This window comes from Lampris incognitus, chromosome 1, assembly GCF_029633865.1.
Source record: "Lampris incognitus isolate fLamInc1 chromosome 1, fLamInc1.hap2, whole genome shotgun sequence".
Lineage (NCBI taxonomy): Eukaryota > Metazoa > Chordata > Actinopteri > Lampriformes > Lampridae > Lampris > Lampris incognitus.
In genome coordinates this window covers 1,511,534-1,530,205 of record NC_079211.1, presented here as the reverse complement: position 1 = coordinate 1,530,205, position 18,672 = coordinate 1,511,534, and the positions used below count along the sequence as shown (strand labels likewise).

Genomic DNA, 18,672 nt, shown 5'->3' with positions numbered 1-18,672 from the left:
GGGAAAAAACGTAAACTGCTCCTTTAAAGTCCGAAAGGGAAAAAAACACAAACTGCTCCTTTAAAGTCCGAAAGGGAAAAAAAACACAAACTGCTCCTTTAAGGTAGAAGTCCAACCGAGTAATAAGATCCACAGTGAGAGAGGAGAAATTAGAATATCAAAAACTTGATCTCAACTAGAAAATCACGATGGGAAAATCCAATGGGGAAAACACAAAGAGAGTTCTTCTCCGAACAAGCTCTCAAGGAGAACTGACACAAGGGAATAATCAAACAAGCAAAAACACGGAGAATACTACAATCTGTACTCCACCGGGAGACACAGAAATGTCACAAAACTCGAGACGAAGAATTTACTCACGGGACTGTTCAGGACGAACTCGCGACGAGTTCTGGAAAGCAAACAAACTTATACTAGAGTGGTTAACGAGTAGGTAGGCTGCAGGTGTTTCAGACGCGCCCTTCCCCCGCTCTCATTGCTGGTTGCCAGGTTGGTCAACAGACCGAGCCCTAACACAATGCGTTGCTTTATGGCCCACCATACCACTCTGTGTGCTTATGCTGCAGGGCATCGTGTCCGCTGTTAGAAACGTGGCTCAGCTCAGACAATGCGTGTTTTGAACAGTGTCTTTACAGTAGATTAGAGTGTTAGAAACCCAAGAGAAACTAGACCAGGTTTTCTGTCCACCAGCCTCCTTCGTGATAGTTTACTTGACAGATTGAAAACACACTGTTTGACTGGCAGGGCAGGGATGCAGAAACGATCAGGGACGACTGCAGCCGTGTTTCAGGTGCACTGCTTGTTGTAGACAGATGGAGGCCATGTTTCCCATTAACATGTGATGTGTGATCTGCCTAACCCTTTAGTGTGTGCATGTTGTTGTCAACATGCACACACTAAATGGGTTGGGGATGAGTTGTTGCCTCAAGAGAAGGAGTTCAAGTAGCTTGGGGTGTTGTCCATGAGTGAGGGTAGGATGGAGCGGGAGATTGACAGGTGGATTGGTGCAGCATCAGCAGTAATGTGAACGTTGTACTGGACCGTTGTGGTGAAGAGGGAGCTGAGCCAGAAGGCAAAGCTCTCAATTTACCAGTCAGTCTTCGTTCCAACCCTCACCTATGGTCATGAGCTTTGGGTAGTGACTGAAAAGGTTGAGATCACGGATACAAGCGGCTGAAATGAGTTTCCTCCGTAGGGTGTCTGGGCTCAGCCTTAGAGACAGGGTGAGGGGCTCGGACATCCGGAGGGAGCTTGGAGTAGAGCCACTGCTCCTTCGCAACGAAAGGAGCCAGCTGAGGTTGTTCGGACATCTGATCAGGATGCCTCCTGGGCGCCTTCCTTTGGAGATTTTCCAGGCATGGTCAACTGGGAGGAGATCCGGGGGTAGACCCAGAACTCGCTGAAGGGACTACATGTCCAGTCTAGCCTGGGAAAACGTTGGGATCCACCAGGAGGAGCTGGAGGGCGTTGCTGGGAGAGGGACATCTGGAGTGCCCTACTTAGCTTGCTGCCACTGCGACCCAAACCCCAGAGAAGCGGCTGACGAGGAATGAATGATGACAACAAAACATTCACATGTGGTGTGTGATCAGCCTAACCATTTAGTGTGTGCACGTTGACAACAGAAGACAAAAATAAATCTGTCACTGCATGTGCTGTCTCCCAGGTTTCCAATATGGTGTTGCATTTGAGCAGTCCTCTGATGTGTCCCCAGCAATGGATACCAGCACTTTCTACACTTTCTGCTGTAGACCTACAAGCAAAATTACACTTTCTATTGTAGACCTAGAAGCCAAATTATAATTTCTATTGTAGAACTACAAGCCAAATTATACTTTCTATTTTAGCCCTGCAAGCAAAATTACACTTTCTATTGTAGACCTAGAAGCCAAATTATAATTTCTATTGTAGCCCTACAGGCCAAATTAAACTTTCTATTGTAAGCCTCACCGACAAGCCAAATCACACTTTCTATTGTAAACCTCACCGACAAGCCAAATCACACTTTCTATTGTAAACCTCACCTACAAACCAAATTACTTTCTATTGTAAACCTCACATACAAGCCAAATTACACATTCTACTGTAAACCTCACTTACAAGCCAAATTACACGTTCTATTGTAGACCTACAAGCCAAACTACACTTTCTATTGTAAACTTCACCGACAAGCCAAACTACACTTTCTATTGTAAACCTCACCTACAAACCAAATTACTTTCTATTGTAAACCTCACCTACAAGCCAAATTACACTTTCTATTGTAAACCTCACCTACAAGCTAAATCACACTTTCTACTGTAAACCTCACCGACAAGCCAAATCACATTTTCTATTGTAAACCTCACCTTCAAGCCAAATCTCATGTTCTACTGTAAACCTCACCGACAAGCCAAATCACATTTTCTATTGTAGACCTACAAGCCAAATTACACTTTCTATTGTAAACCTCACTTACAAGCCAAATTACACTTTCTATTGTAAACCTCACTTACAAGCCAAATTACACGTTCTATTGTAAACCTCACTTACAAGCCAAATTACACTTTCTATTGTAAACCTCAACTACAAGCCAAATCACACTTTCTATTGTAAACCTCACCTACAAGCTAAATCACACTTTCTACTGTAAACCTCACCGAAAAGCCAAATCACATTTTCTATTGTAGACCTACAAGCCAAATTACACTTTCTATTGTAAACCTCACTTACAAGCCAAATTACACGTTCTATTGTAAACCTCACTTACAAGCCAAATTACACTTTCTATTGTAAACCTCAACTACAAGCCAAATCACACTTTCTATTGTAAACCTCACCTACAAGCCAAATTACACTTTCTATTGTAAACCTCACCTTCAAGCCAAATCTCATGTTCTATTGTAAACCTCACCTACAAGCCAAATTACACTTTCTATTGTAAACCTCAACTACAAGCCAAATCACACTTTCTATTGTAAACCTCACCTTCAAGCCAAATCTCATGTTCTATTGTAAACCTCAACTACAAGCCAAATCACACTTTCTATTGTAAACCTCACCTACAAGCTAAATCACACTTTCTACTGTAAACCTCACCGAAAAGCCAAATCACATTTTCTATTGTAGACCTACAAGCCAAATTACACTTTCTATTGTAAACCTCACTTACAAGCCAAATTACACGTTCTATTGTAAACCTCACTTACAAGCCAAATTACACTTTCTATTGTAAACCTCAACTACAAGCCAAATCACACTTTCTATTGTAAACCTCACCTACAAGCCAAATTACACTTTCTATTGTAAACCTCAACTACAAGCCAAATCACACTTTCTATTGTAAACCTCAACTACAAGCCAAATCACACTTTCTATTGTAAACCTCACCTTCAAGCCAAATCTCATGTTCTATTGTAAACCTCACCTACAAGCCAAATTACACTTTCTATTGTAAACCTCACCTTCAAGCCAAATCTCATGTTCTATTGTAAACCTCACCTACAAGCCAAATTACACTTTCTATTGTAAACCTCACCTTCAAGCCAAATCTCATGTTCTATTGTAAACCTCAACTACAAGCCAAATTACACTTTCTATTGTAAACCTCAACTACAAGCCAAATTTAAGCTCTTGAGAAATTATTTTTTTTATTTTTTATTGGAAATTCCATAGCATTCAAAGAAAACAGGTAAAATTATAATCTATACATTCAATTTGTTGATTTCATGTACCATTTGGTTACAAACAGCTCATTTTCCTCAGAGTTGTAAAACATGTTGTGAATATTCATGAGGTCTACTTTTTTCACACTAGCAGCTGGATAACAGTTACACAGTTTGCTAAACCAGAGACCCTCAGCACTGTAATATATCAGTAGACAGATACAGGTTCTCTTGTCTGGGTTGAAAGCTAGTGACTATCTGTGCTTTATGCCAACAAGTTGAGCTGTTGTGAATCTGTTACCGCCACCTTCCTAGTTGGCTGATTATTATCGCTGACCCATACTGCCCCCCTCACGCTCAAGCACGCACGCACACACAGTAAGGTAACCGAGTACACATAACACATATTATGTACACACATACCTCATATTTCAACACATATACTTCAGCTTTCTATTTTTTAAGTGCTTTGGGTCGGACCCTTTAGTCAACTGGTTGACGTTGTCGCCCGTGGTGCGGGAGATTCAGGTTCACGTCCCGGATGTGGCGGTTCCTGGAGCAATGTATGTGCATATGTTATATTACTGTACATATTGTGCTGTCTGTTTTCTTTTTACAGAGAGTTCTTAAGCTGTTGATTGTAAATTGTAAATTGTATATTGCAAATTGGAATGCGTGTGTACCTGTTGTACTTTGTTGTTTGCATATTTGATTTCGGAGCTCGTACCTTTTTTTTCCATTTAACTGCACTCAGGACTTGTACTTGTGTGTATGTGACAAATAAAACTCATAAATCTTATTCATGAACAAGCTAACCAGTGAATATCATGTCGCCTCGGTGTTTGTGGAATTGCTTTGAAAGTGATAATATGGGCGTCCAGGTAGTGTGGCGGTCTATTCCGTAGCCTACGAACTCGGGGATCGCTGGTTCAAATCCCCGTGTTACCTCCGGCTTGGTCGGGCGTCCCTCCAGACACAATTGACCGTGTCTGTGGGTGGGAAGCTGGATGTGGGTATGTGTCCTGGTCGCTGCACTAGCGCCTCCTCTGGTCAGGCAGGGTGCCTGTTCAGGGAGGACGGGGAACTGGGTGGAATAACGTGATCCTCCCACGTACTACGTCCCCCTGGTGAAACTCCTCACTGTCAGGTGAAAAGAAGCAGCTGGTGACTCCATATGTATCGGAGGAGACATGTGGTAGTCTGCAGCCCTCCCCCAATCAGCAGAGGAGGTGGAGCAGCGACCGGGATGGCTCGGAAGAGTGGGGTAATTGGCCAGATACAATTGGGGGGATAAAAAAAAAAAAGAGATAGTAAATATCTGTTCAAAAATGCATATCATGTTAGAAATAGAGTAATATTTCAGTTACTTGTAAATACTGGAAATCAAGAGTGACACATTTTTTCCAGCATTTAGCTCTACTCACCGCCATGTATTCTGGTCTGTTAGCAACCCGGGATCGAAAAGAGTACTGCAGTTACCTTCAGCACAATGGAAGTCAGTGGATGTGACAAGTGAGAGGGTTTCTCTTGGTACCACCAAGACAACTGTACTGGCAGGATGGGAACTCTGTATAGTCGAATTGTGATAGATGTCCTACCTCTGGCTTTCTTGTTATGGATGAAGGACTTTATAGTCGAGCTGTGATAGGTGTCCTACCTCTGGCTTTCTTGTTATGGATGAAGGACTTTATAGTCGAGCTGTGATAGGTGTCCTACCTCTGGCTTTCTTGTTATGGATGAAGGACTTTATAGTCGAGCTGTGATAGGTGTCCTACCTCTGGCTTTCTTGTTATGAATGAAGGACTTTATAGTCGAGCTGTGATAGGTGTCCTACCTCTGGCTTTCTTGTTATGGATGAAGGACTTTATAGTCGAGCTGTGATAGGTGTCCTACCTCTGGCTTTCTTGTTATGGATGAAGGTCTTTATAGTCGAGCTGTGATAGGTGTCCTACCTCTGGCTTTCTTGTTATGGATGAAGGACTTTATAGTCGAGCTGTGATAGGTGTCCTACCTCTGGCTTTCTTGTTATGGATGAAGGACTTTATAGTCGAGCTGTGATAGGTGTGCTACCTCTGGCTTTCTTGTTATGGATGAAGGTCTTTATAGTCGAGCTGTGATAGGTGTCCTACCTCTGGCTTTCTTGTTATGGATGAAGGACTTTATAGTCGAGCTGTGATAGGTGTCCTACCTCTGGCTTTCTTGTTATGGATGAAGGACTTTATAGTCGAGCTGTGATAGGTGTCCTACCTCTGGCTTTCTTGTTATGGATGAAGGACTTTATAGTCAAGCTGTGATAGTTATCATACCTCTGGCTTTCTTGTTATGGATGAAAGACTTTATAGTCGAGCTGTGATAGGTGTGCTACCTCTGGCTTTCTTGTTATGGATGAAGGACTTTATAGTCAAGCTGTGATAGGTGTCCTACCTCTGGCTTTCTTGTTATGGATGAAGGACTTTATAGTCAAGCTGTGATAGTTATCATACCTCTGGCTTTCTTGTTATGGATGAAAGACTTTATAGTCGAGCTGTGATAGGTGTCCTACCTCTGGCTTTCTTGTTATGGATGAAGGACTTTATAGTCGAGCTGTGATAGGTGTCCTACATCTGGCTTTCTTGTTATGGATGAAGGACTTTATAGTCGAGCTGTGATAGGTGTCCTACATCTGGCTTTCTTGTTATGGATGAAGGACTTTATAGTCAAGCTGTGATAGGTGTCCTACCTCTGGCTTTCTTGTTATGGATGAAGGACTTTATAGTCGAGCTGTGATAGGTGTCCTACATCTGGCTTTCTTGTTATGGATGAAGGACTTTATAGTCGAGCTGTGATAGGTGTCCTACATCTGGCTTTCTTGTTATGGATGAAAGACTTTATAGTCGAGCTGTGATAGGTGTGCTACCTCTGGCTTTCTTGTTATGGATGAAGGACTTTATAGTCGAGCTGTGATAGGTGTGCTACCTCTGGCTTTCTTGTTATGGATGAAGGACTTTATAGTCGAGCTGTGATAGGTGTCCTACCTCTGGCTTTCTTGTTATGGATGAAGGACTTTATAGTCAAGCTGTGATAGGTGTCCTACCTCTGGCTTTCTTGTTATGGATGAAGGACTTTATAGTCGAGCTGTGATAGGTGTCCTACCTCTGGCTTTCTTGTTATGGATGAAGGACTTCCCCAGGACATGCCATGTGGGTTTGTACAACTCCTCGATGTCCAGCTGCCATCGCTCTGGCTCCAGGTACTTCATGACCTCCTCCACAGTGCTGAGGCCTGCCACTGCCTCTGACAACTCCTCAACACTCTGAGTGGATGCAGGAAGTCCCACAGGAAGCACATGCTTCAACTCATCCTGGAAATAGCCAATGAAGAAGGGAGCAGGTCATCCAACATTCTGTATCAAGAGAATAGTCTTAGACAGAGATGTTTCTATGCAGGATGGGGAAACATGGAGGTGATATTCTTGAGTTACAACAGGTTTCTGTTAAAAGCAAGGAAGTAGTTTAAGTTCCCTCACAAAAGGTTCGAGCTGCCGCCTGGAGGACTAAAAAGGTTCCAGCTGCCGTCTGGAGGACTATCATTTCAACTAGAATTTGAATCTGATTCTAGAGTTTAGAACAGTTTGTGAGGTATAAATCATCCATCCATTATCCGAACTGCTTATCCTGCTGTCAGGGTGGCGGGGATGCTGGAGCCTAACCCTGCAGTCACTGGGCGGCAGGTGGGGAGACACCCTGGACAGGCTGCCAGGCCATCACAAGGCCGACACACATTCATACCTAGGGGCAGTTCGAATATTTCAAACTGATAGGCAACATAGATGACTTCTTGAGAACTGGGCTGGGGAATTGGGGGGGTGGGGGTTCTTTACAGGAGGAATTGCTGGTGCTTCATTTTTGAAGTAGTTTATTTTCATGTTAATTTTTACTTATTTCTTTTCTGTGCTCATTTTTTGTTGATTATTAATATCCTTATTTATGTTGAGTTGATTATTGGTTATTGGTGAGGTAAGTTTATGTACTGTACTGACTTAAATAAAGGTGACTGAAACCCCCCCCCCCACGCCACACACACACAGAGTTCTGTCCAGCAGAAGCCTGGGTAGCAGGCTGTGATGACCTCATTGCCGTGTCTTTTTGTTCTTTCAGAGCAGAACCACACACATTTATTCCTGTAGCTGAAATGACAGGTTCATCTAAACTATGTTGAGATGACGTTTCTAAAATAGTGGCACGGCCAACCTCAGGAAAACAATATTCAGTCTCCTCCACGGAGCTGCAAACCACTTCCCTGCACCAGAGAACGAGAGAGACCGCCTGACGGCACAGAAATGGTTTTTCTTTTTGCACAACACCACAACTGTAATTGAGGTTGGGATAAAAACAGGTCTTCATTTCAGCGAGCCGGCTGCAGGCCTCACGACAGGCTCCATCTGTCATTCCCATCCATTTCCCAATGGACACGCTTTGTGTTGTGTCCCAGCATGCAGTGTTCTCCTCCCCTTCCATTTGTATTTCTTATTGTAGTGAAGACTTCATCTGAACACTTGGTGAGTCAACCTACACTGAAGATGATCTACCAGTGTTGACCCTGACAACTGCAAAACTTTCAACATTTACAAAATTAAACCATAAAATTATACTTCTCCTGTTTATCTCAATCATTCAGAGACTCCTCCTCCCCCTCCTGCTCCTATGTTAACCTCCTTAAACCTCCTTGGGCTTCTCTTCCTGTCTGGCAATTACAGAGCAGCCTGTTTTTCACTTTCCATCAGCTGGAAGTGGTGAGGAGGAACTGCTGTTTAAATACAAACTGAGCTGCTGCCTCCTCACAGCACAGGATTCCAGTAGCTGCTGGTCGACCACAGATGACTCACAACACCGCCACTAAGCTCCGCCCACAAACGTCACTTGTAACACATTGAAGCCAGAGACGCCAAACTTCTCATTACTCTTCATGGCTTCATCTGAATCCCAGAGAGACAACATCAAACACTCAATACCCCCCTTCCCCTCTCTCTGTCTCTCTCACTCTCTCTGTCTCGCCCTCTCTGCTTTCCTCTCTCTCCCCCCGTCTGTCTCTGTCTCTCCCCCCCCCCCTCTCTTGCTCTCTCTCCCCCCTCTCCCTCGCTCTGTTTCTCTCTCCCTGTCTCTCCTCCTCCGTCTCTCTCTCCCCCCTGCCTCTCGGTCTCTTCCCCCTCTCCATCTCTCTCTTCCCCCCGTCCCTCTGTCTCCCTCAATGTGTCCATGTGTCTTTCCATGTTAAATTGGTGTAGAGAAGATGTGACTTGGTATAGCTCAGCCTTTAACTAAACGTTGGTTAAACATGCTGCACCATGAACACCACCACCAACCTGGTTGTGCAGCAATAACGTTTCCTGAATCTTGAATCTTCTCCGGTGTTTTCTCACGAAATCCACCTTAAACGTGAGGGTGGCTTCAGAGACATGAATGGACAAAAGCCACTTCTCAAGTCTTTGAAAAGCCACTACCTAAATGAGGTCACCCATCTTTGTCTTGACTAGTGCAGACCACTTCTCATGGTGTTTAGCTGATGTGAGTCTGCTACACTTCATCTCTGTGAGGATCCGAGTTGTTTGGTTTCATCCTGAAGGCTCAGTGGTTCAAGTCACAATGAAACCTCATGTCTTATGTCTGGCTCAACCCTTTTCACGTTTCCTTTCTTTTTCTTCCTTCTTTGTGGTAGCAGAAAATGATAATCACTGATATAAATCAAGTGAGTTATGTGACACAGATCAGTCCAGTCCATTATAATGTGTGTGTTCAGGTTCATGACATCATTCATACCTCTGTATGTGCCCAGGGTGTGACAAACTTATTATTTCCTGCGCTCTTACAATGGCCCTCTTCACATTCATTCATCCATACATATACCCTCTTAATCCGGCTCAAACCAGGCAGTACTATTCACACCGTGATACTAAACAGGTTTTTCTTAAACAACACCTGCGTCATAAATGATGTAACAGTCTACCTGATTCTGACATCATGAGATGAGATGAGATGAGATGGACTTTTAATTGTTGATGTTTACCGTAAACCAACACATACTGATCAGTATGTCTTCATGCATGCTCAGACTGAAGATGTCACTTAGTGATTAAACGTATCTGTCAATAAATGTTGATACTTATCAGTACTTAAGGTCTGACTCTCATCATCCACTGGAGCACAAACTAGGAGTCATCAGGACACCAGACCCCCGAGCTGACAATGTCCACATCAACACAGTGGCCGGGGAAGGGGAGAAATCCCACACTAAACAGGCCCTGGTTAAGTGTGGGTATCCTAACTGGGCGTGTCAAAGCCAGGAAGACGCCAAACAGTGCACCAGCTGGTTGAAGAGAAGAGAAGGACAACAGCTGCCTAAGTGTAAACCAGTGGTGATTCTGTATGTGGCGGGAGTGTTGGAAAAGCTGAGATGTGTTTTTCCAAACACCACGTCTCAGTTGCTTTCAAACCCCAAACCACACTGCACCAGAAATTAGTCCACCGCAAGGATCAGATCCCCCGGCACAAACAGAGCAATATAGTGTAGCTGTTAAGTGCCAGGAGGATTGCCGTGACTTGTACATCAGGGAAAACCAAACAGACGCTGGTGGAGCATCCAGGTGGCGTCTATTCTGTTGCCTACCAACATGGGGCTCGCTGGATCTCATCCCGGTGTTACCTCCGGCTTCGTCAGGCATCCTTACAGACACAATTGGCCATGTCTGCAGGCGGGAAGCTAGATGTGGGTATGTGTATTGGTCTCTGCACTAGCGCCTCCTCTGGTTGGTCGGGGCACCTGTTCAGGGGGGAGGGAGAACTGGGGGAAATAGCGTGATCCTCCCACGTGCTATGTCCTGCTGGTGAAACTCCTCACTGTCAGGTGGAAAGAAGCAGCTGGCGACTCCACATGTATCGGAGGAGACGTGGTGGTCTGCAGCCCTCCCTGGATCGGAAAGGGGGTGGAGCAGTGACCGGGATGGCTCGGAAGAGTCGGGTAATTGGCCGGATACAATTGGGGTGAGAAAAAAAACCCATGCTGGTGATGAGGACGGCACAGTACAGAAGAGCTAACACGTCAGGCCAGGACTCCGTGGTCTACACCCATCTACAGGCCAATGGCCACTCTTTCGAGGATGAGTATGTGCACATCGCTAACAGGGAGTAACACTGGTTTGAACGGGGAGTCAAAGAAGCCATCTATGTGAACAGGGAACGATCATCCGTGAATGGGGCGGGGGGGGGTCTGTCTCCGTCTTACAATCTTGTGATTACAACTATTCCCTATTAGCTGCTCACCATTCACGGCCCATGAGACTTTTTCTGCAATAAGGTTGATGAGTTCATAAACAAAATTAGTTCTTCAACTTCAGCTACTGCTGTAGATACTGGCCTACCAAATTCATATCACAAAGAGTTCCTATTAGTCCCTGTTATTACAGCTTGTGAGACTATCTCTCATGATACTTTGACTAAGATCATGTCAGCTTCTATTCTAACTATTTGCTTACTGGACCCTTTACCAGCAAAACTTTTTAAAGAGCTCTGGTCTTTTCTGGGACCTACAATGCTAGACATGTTAATTTATCTCTTACTACTAGCATTGTTCCCAGCAGTTTTAAGACAGCTGTGGTTAAACCTCTACTTAAAAAAATCTCACCTCCATCCAGGGTCTCTTAATAATTATTGACCAGTCTCTTATCTTCCATTCTTTTCTAAAGTACTAGAAAGTTGTATATCAACAACTTTCAACCCATATAGAAGAAAACCATGTTTCTGAACCTTTTCCATCTGCTTTCAGGGCCTGTTATGCCACTGAAACTGCTCTGACCTGAGTGGTGAATGGTCTTTTTTTAGCTATGGATTCTGATTCCACTTCTGTGCTTCTACTACTGGACCTCAGTGCAGGCTTTGATACCATTGATCACTGTATACTATATATATTAGACAGAATAAATTGTAATTTTGGTGTCTCTGGCTTAGCTCACTCTTGACTGAAGTCCTACTTATCTGGAAGAACATATCGTGTCTGCTATAATAATATATCAAAATTCTCTGATGTTAAATATGGCATAACCTCAGGGGTCAATTCTTGGCCCTCTACTTTTCTCTCTTTGCATTTCATGTCTTGGGCAAATTATACACAGCCAGAGAATAAATTTCCATTGCTATGCTGATGATATTCAGCTGTATGTGCCTATAAGGGCTGATGATCATACTCAAATCACTAACTTAGAGGCCTGCTTGGCAACTGTGAAAAATTGGATGTCATTAAATTCCCTGCTTTTACATTTGGATAAAACCGAGATGCTGGTTATTGGCTCTGCTAGACACAGACACCAATCTGATCAAGTAACGATAACAATCAACAACTCTGTGGTTTCATAAAGTGTGGCAGCCAAAAATCTTGGTGTTATGTTTGATCCCAGCCTTTCCTTTGATAAGCACATTGAAGAGATCACTAAGACTGCCTTTTTTCACTTATGCGACATAGCTAAAAATCGGTCTTTTCTGTCCATGGCTGATTCGGATACTCTAATACATGCATTTGTTTCATCCAGACCTGTAATCTTCTGTTTCAGGTCTACCACATTCTAGTACTAAAAGTCTTCAGATGGTTCAGAATGCTGCTGCTAGATTCCTAACTAAATCTAGAAAATTTGACCATATTACACCAATTCTTGCCTCCATTCATTGGCTTCCTATCCATGTTGGCTTCCTATCCACTGATTGGCTTCATTGGCTTCCTATCCATTCTATCCTATCTATCATTGGCTTCCTATACACTGATTGCTGTTTTGATTTCTGACTGCTGTTTTGATATGTCTGACTGCTGTTTTGATTTCTGACTGCTGTTTTGATATGTCTGACTGCTGTTTTGATATGTCTGATTGCTGTTTTGATATGTCTGATTGCTGTTTTGATATGTCTGATTGCTGTTTTGATATGTCTGACTGCTGTTTTGATATAACTGACTGCTGTTCTGATATGTCTGACTGCTGTTTTGATGTAACTGACTGCTGTTTTGATATGTCTGACTGCTGTTTTGCTATAACTGACTGCTGTTTTGATATAACTGACTTCTGCTTTGTTATAACTGACTGCTGTTTTGATATAACTGACTGCTGTTTTGATATGTCTGACTGCTGTTTTGATATGTCTGATTGCTGTTTTGATATGTCTGACTGCTGTTTTGATATAACTGACTGCTGTTCTGATATGTCTGACTGCTGTTTTGATGTAACTGACTGCTGTTTTGATATGTCTGACTGCTGTTTTGATATAACTGACTGCTGTTTTGATATAACTGACTGCTGTTCTGATATGTCTGACTGCTGTTTTGATGTAACTGACTGCTGTTTTGATATGTCTGACTGCTGTTTTGCTATAACTGACTGCTGTTTTGATATAACTGACTTCTGCTTTGTTATAACTGACTGCTGTTTTGATATAACTGACTGCTGTTTTGATATGTCTGACTGCTGTTTTGCTATAACTGACTGCTGTTTTGATATAACTGACTTCTGCTTTGTTATAACTGACTGCTGTTTTGATATAACTGACTGCTGTTTTGATATGTCTGATTGCTGTTTTGATATGTCTGATTGCTGTTTTGCTATAACTGACTTCTGCTTTGTTATAACTGACTGCTGTTTTGATATGTCTGATTGCTGTTTTGCTATAACTGACTGCTGTTTTGCTATAACTGACTGCTGTTTTGATATAACTGACTGCTGTTTTGATATAACTGACTGCTGTTTTGATATGTCTGATTGCTGTTTTGATGTCCGATTGCTGTTTTGATATGTCTGATTGCTGTTTTGATATGTCTGACTGCTGTTTTGATATAACTGACTGCTGTTTTGATATGTCTGATTGCTGTTTTGATATGTCTGATTGCTGTTTTGCTATAACTGACTCCTGCTTTGTTATAACTGACTGCTGTTTTGATATGTCTGATTGCTGTTTTGCTATAACTGACTGCTGTTTTGCTATAACTGACTGCTGTTTTGATATAACTGACTTCTGCTTTGTTATAACTGACTGCTGTTTTGATATAACTGACTGCTGATATATGTATATTGTGCTTTTACTTTAGCACTGGTTTTGCTCTTAGATGCTTGTTTAGAGAGAAGATGCACTTATGACCTCTGATGACTAGTAGTTCTCCTGATCTCCTACGTTAAATGATGCTCTTATTGTAAGTCGCTTTGGATAAAAGCGTCGGCTAAATGACTGGTAATATAATGTAATGTTAGATCAGACCTCAAGGTGCTTCTGCTGACATGAAATCCTACATGGGCTTGCCCCATCTTACCTGTCTGATGTCCTTAAACTGTACATTCCATCTTGAGCTCTTCGCTCTCAAAATACAGGGCTCCTGTGTGTACCCAAAGTCAAAAGAAGCCTTTTCCAATCAGGCCCCGTTCTTGTGGAATAACCTGCCTGCTGCCATCAGACAATCAGAGTCTGTTGAGTCCTTTTAATCCAAACTTAAAACTCGTGTTTTTGTCTTAGCTTACAATTAGTTGTCTTTAAGTTGAGTGCTTCACAACCTGCACTGCATGGCAGGTCGGTTTTTGTCTCAGTGAATTTACCAACCATTGTTCTGCTGACCAGATTATAGACTAATGGCTATTGCAAACTGTTCTCTTCTCTCACATCTTTTCGCTCTCTCTGAATAATGTCCTTTTTCTTCCCCTGTGTATGTGTATGGTGTGATGTGAGTCTCCCCATTGTCCACGTGTAGTCTGTCTTTCTCCCATGGTGGACATTGCTTGGCCTCATCCTCATCACATTTTTTATATATCTTATAAATCCATATAATTTTGTCATGCTGTTTCAATGTTATATCCTTCTCTCACTCTGATGTGTGAGTAATGTTTTTTCTTGCCTCTTCTCCCATGCATGTGAATGGTATGATGTGAGTCTCCCCTGTGTGCATGTATAGCTTGTCTTCCTGTCAGGTCTAGATGGTGACGGTGGTCCCGTGGCTTAGATCCTGGGCTGTTCCAGATGCATCTGGACACTGCTTGGCATCCTCCTCATCATATACATGTATCATATAATTCTGTTATCCTCTGTCAATGTTGTATTCTGGAAATTGTGTTTTATTCTGTACACACAACATCCATTGCACGTTGTCTGTCTTATGAGAGGATCCCTCTGTTGCTCTCCCTGGGGTTTCTTTGCATTTTTCTCCCTGTTAAAGGAGTTTTTTTGGGAGTTGTTCCTTATCCGATGCAAGGATGTAAGGACAGGAAGTTGTATTGGTGTAAAACACACAAAGGCAAATTTGTAATCTGTGATAATGGGCTATACAATTAAAATGGACTTGACTTGACTTTCTGTCAATACATGCTGCCGTCACCTCAACTTATCTGCCACTTCAAGAATGAAGAGCCTGTGTATATGTGTGTGTGTGTGTGTGTGTGTGTGTGTGTGTGTGTGTGTGTGTGTGTGTGTGTGTCAAGTCAAGTCAATTTCATTTGTATAGCCCAATTTCACAAATTACAAATTTGCCTCAGTGAGCTTAACAGCAACACAACATCTTGTCCTTAGACCCTCTCATCGGATTAAGAAAAACTCCCTAAATAAAATACAAAAAAAAAAAACTTAAACAGGGAGAAAAAAAAAGGAAGAAACCTCAGGGAAAGCACCAGAGGAGGATCTTTCTCCCAAGATGGACAACGTGCAATGATGTTTTGTTTACACAATTTACAGAATACAACATTGAAAGAGGACAAACAGAATTATAATGGAATTATAAAATGTATGAAGAATATGATGCACAGGATGCCAAGCAGTGGCCAGACGCCACCGGAGCAGCCCAGGACCCAAGCCACATGACCAGCATCACCATGTAACAAAGATAGATATAAGATATATATTAAGATATATAAAAAGAAAATGTGATGAGGGGGGTGCCAAGCAGCGTCCAGGTGGTGACCACCATCACCACAGAGACCTGGGAGGAGAACTGGCTGCACATGCGCACAAGGGAGACTCACGTGACACCATTCACACACGGAGGAAGAGAAAGGAGAAGACATCATTCAGAGAGAGAGAAAAAACATGTGAGAGAAGAGAACAGTTTGCAATAGTCATTAGTCATAATCAATCAAGTCATCAATTAGTCATAATCTATACTCTACAATCTGGATGGCAGAACAGTGGTTGGTCAACTCACAGACAGAAACTGACCCACCATCCAGTCCAGGGTGTGAAGCACTCAACTTAAAGGCAGCTAATTGTAAGCTAAGGCAAAAAGATGAGTTTTAAGTTTGGATTTAAAGGACTCAACACACTCTGATGGTCTGATGGCAGCAGGCAGGTTATTCCACAAGAACGGGGCCCGATAGGAAAAGGCCCTGCTGCCACCAGCTGACTTCTTTTTAACTTTGGGGACACACAGGAGCCCTGGATTTTGAGAGTGAAGAGCTCGAGATGGCATGTAAGGTTTAAGGCAGCGGTACTCACTAATTTTCTTAGGAGAGCCACTTATGAGTAAGACCATTCCTCAAAGAGCCACAGAGATTGCAGATATAACTCGGGTGTTTTTTTTAATATTTTTATCATCACTCTCAAGATATTTACCATCTTTGCGTATGTTTAAAAAAATATAGTACCATGCTTTCCATCCTTACATCTCTTTTTTTTCTCAATTAATAATTACATTGCATTATTAAATTATATAATACTTGGTTGTGAGTTTGTAAGGCTGGGAGTGGAACCCATCTTATGTGTGCATGTACGTATGCAATTATACAGAAGCGTTATCAACATGAAAAAAATATTTCGCAAATACAAAGCTACACACATACGTAGGCTATACGTCTACCCATGATCCCACGCTGTTACGTAGCCTACGTTCTTTGACGTATCTTCAGTATGCTGCCATCTGCTGGATAATTCCTTTCAATGTGCTAAAACAGGACACAAACGGAACCTATGGAAGTAAGTTATAGCTATGTTCTTATTGTTATCAGTGGATCTACACTACCGTTCAAAAGTTTGGGATCACCCAAACAATTTCGTGTTTTCCATGAAAAGTCACACTTATTCACCACCATATGTTGTGAAATGAATAGAAAATAGAGTCAAGACATTGACAAGGTTAGAAATAATGATTTGTATTTGAAATAAGATTTTTTTTACATCAAACTTTGCTTTCGTCAAAGAATCCTCCATTTGCAGCAATTACAGCATTGCAGACCTTTGGCATTCTAGCTGTTAATTTGTTGAGGTAATCTGGAGAAATTGCACCCCACGCTTTCAGAAGCAGCTCCCACAAGTTGGATTGGTTGGATGGGCACTTCTTTGAGCAGATTGAGTTTCTGGAGCATCACATTTGTGGGGTCAATTAAACGCTCAAAATGGCCAGAAAAAGAGAACTTTCATCTGAAACTCGACAGTCTATTCTTGTTCGTAGAAATGAAGGCTATTCCATGCGAGAAATTGCTAAGAAATTGAAGATTTCCTACACCGGTGTGTACTACTCCCTTCAGAGGACAGCACAAACAGGCTCTAACAGGTACTATTTAATGAAGATGCCAGTTGGGGACCTGTGAGGCGTCTGTTTCTCAAACTAGAGACTCTAATGTACTTATCTTCTTGCTCAGTTGTGCAACGCGGCCTCCCACTTCTTTTTCTACTCTGGTTAGAGCCTGTTTGTGCTGTCCTCTGAAGGGAGTAGTACACACCGGTGTAGGAAATCTTCAATTTCTTAGCAATTTCTCGCATGGAATAGCCTTCATTTCTAAGAACAAGAATAGACTGTCGAGTTTCAGATGAAAGTTCTCTTTTTCTGGCCATTTTGAGCGTTTAATTGACCCCACAAATGTGATGCTCCAGAAACTCAATCTGCTCAAAGAAGTGCCCATCCAACCAATCCAACTTGTGGGAGCTGCTTCTGAAAGCGTGGGGTGCAATTTCTCCAGATTACCTCAACAAATTAACAGCTAGAATGCCAAAGGTCTGCAATGCTGTAATTGCTGCAAATGGAGGATTCTTTGACGAAAGCAAAGTTTGATGTAAAAAAAATCTTATTTCAAATACAAATCATTATTTCTAACCTTGTCAATGTCTTGACTCTATTTTCTATTCATTTCACAACATATGGTGGTGAATAAGTGTGACTTTTCATGGAAAACACAAAATTGTTTGGGTGATCCCAAACTTTTGAACGGTAGTGTATTTGAGGCACAAAACAAAGTCTCATATGCGGCTCACGCGCCGCGTAGAGAGTAACACTGGTTTAAGGAGATCAGACAGGTAAGACGGGGCAAGTTCATTTAGGATTTTATAGGCCAGCAGAAGCACCTTGTATTCTGATCTCACATGGATAGGAAGCCAATGAAGGAAGGCAAGAATTGGTGTAATATGATTTAGTTAGGATTCTAGCAGCAGCATTCTGAACCATCTGAAGACCTTTAGTACTAGAATGTGGCAGACCTGAGAACAGAACATTACAGTAATCAAGTCTGGATGAAACAAATGCATGTATTAGAGTCTCTGCGTCAGCCATGGAGAGAAAAGACCGAATTTTAGCTATGTTACGTAAGTGAAAAAAGGCAGTCTTGGTGATTTCTTTAATGTGCTTATCAAAGGAAAGGCTGGGATCAAATGTAACACCAAGATTTTTGGCTGCCACACTTTGTGAAACCACAGAGTTGTTGATCGTTACTTGATCAAATTGGTGTCTGTGTCTAGCAGGGACAATGACCAGCATCTCGGTTTTATCTGAATTTAAAAGCAGAAAGTTAAGTGACATCCAGTTTTTCACAGTAGCCAAGCAGGCCTCTAAGTTAGTGATTTGAGTATGATCATCAGCCCTTATAGGCACATACAGCTGAGTATCATGAGCATAGCAATGGAAATTTATTCCATAACTACGTATAATTTGGCCAAGAGGTGTAATGTAAAGAGAGAAAGGTAGAGGGCCAAGGACTGAGGTACACCATATTTAATGTCAGATATGTTTGATATAATATTACTATAGCAGACACAGTGTTCTTCCAGATAAGTAGGAC

General features: G+C 42.3%; 1 protein-coding gene across 1 annotated transcript in view; it reads right to left on the bottom strand.

Moving 5' to 3' along the window:
* pdgfc (platelet derived growth factor c) overlaps positions 1 to 18,672 on the bottom strand; it is a 70,586-nt gene that overhangs the window by 15,628 nt on the left and 36,286 nt on the right. The window contains exon 4 of the mRNA XM_056296572.1: positions 6,777 to 6,984. Coding sequence (XP_056152547.1) covers positions 6,777 to 6,984 — 208 coding nt within the window. The remainder of the gene's footprint in view (positions 1 to 6,776; positions 6,985 to 18,672) is intronic.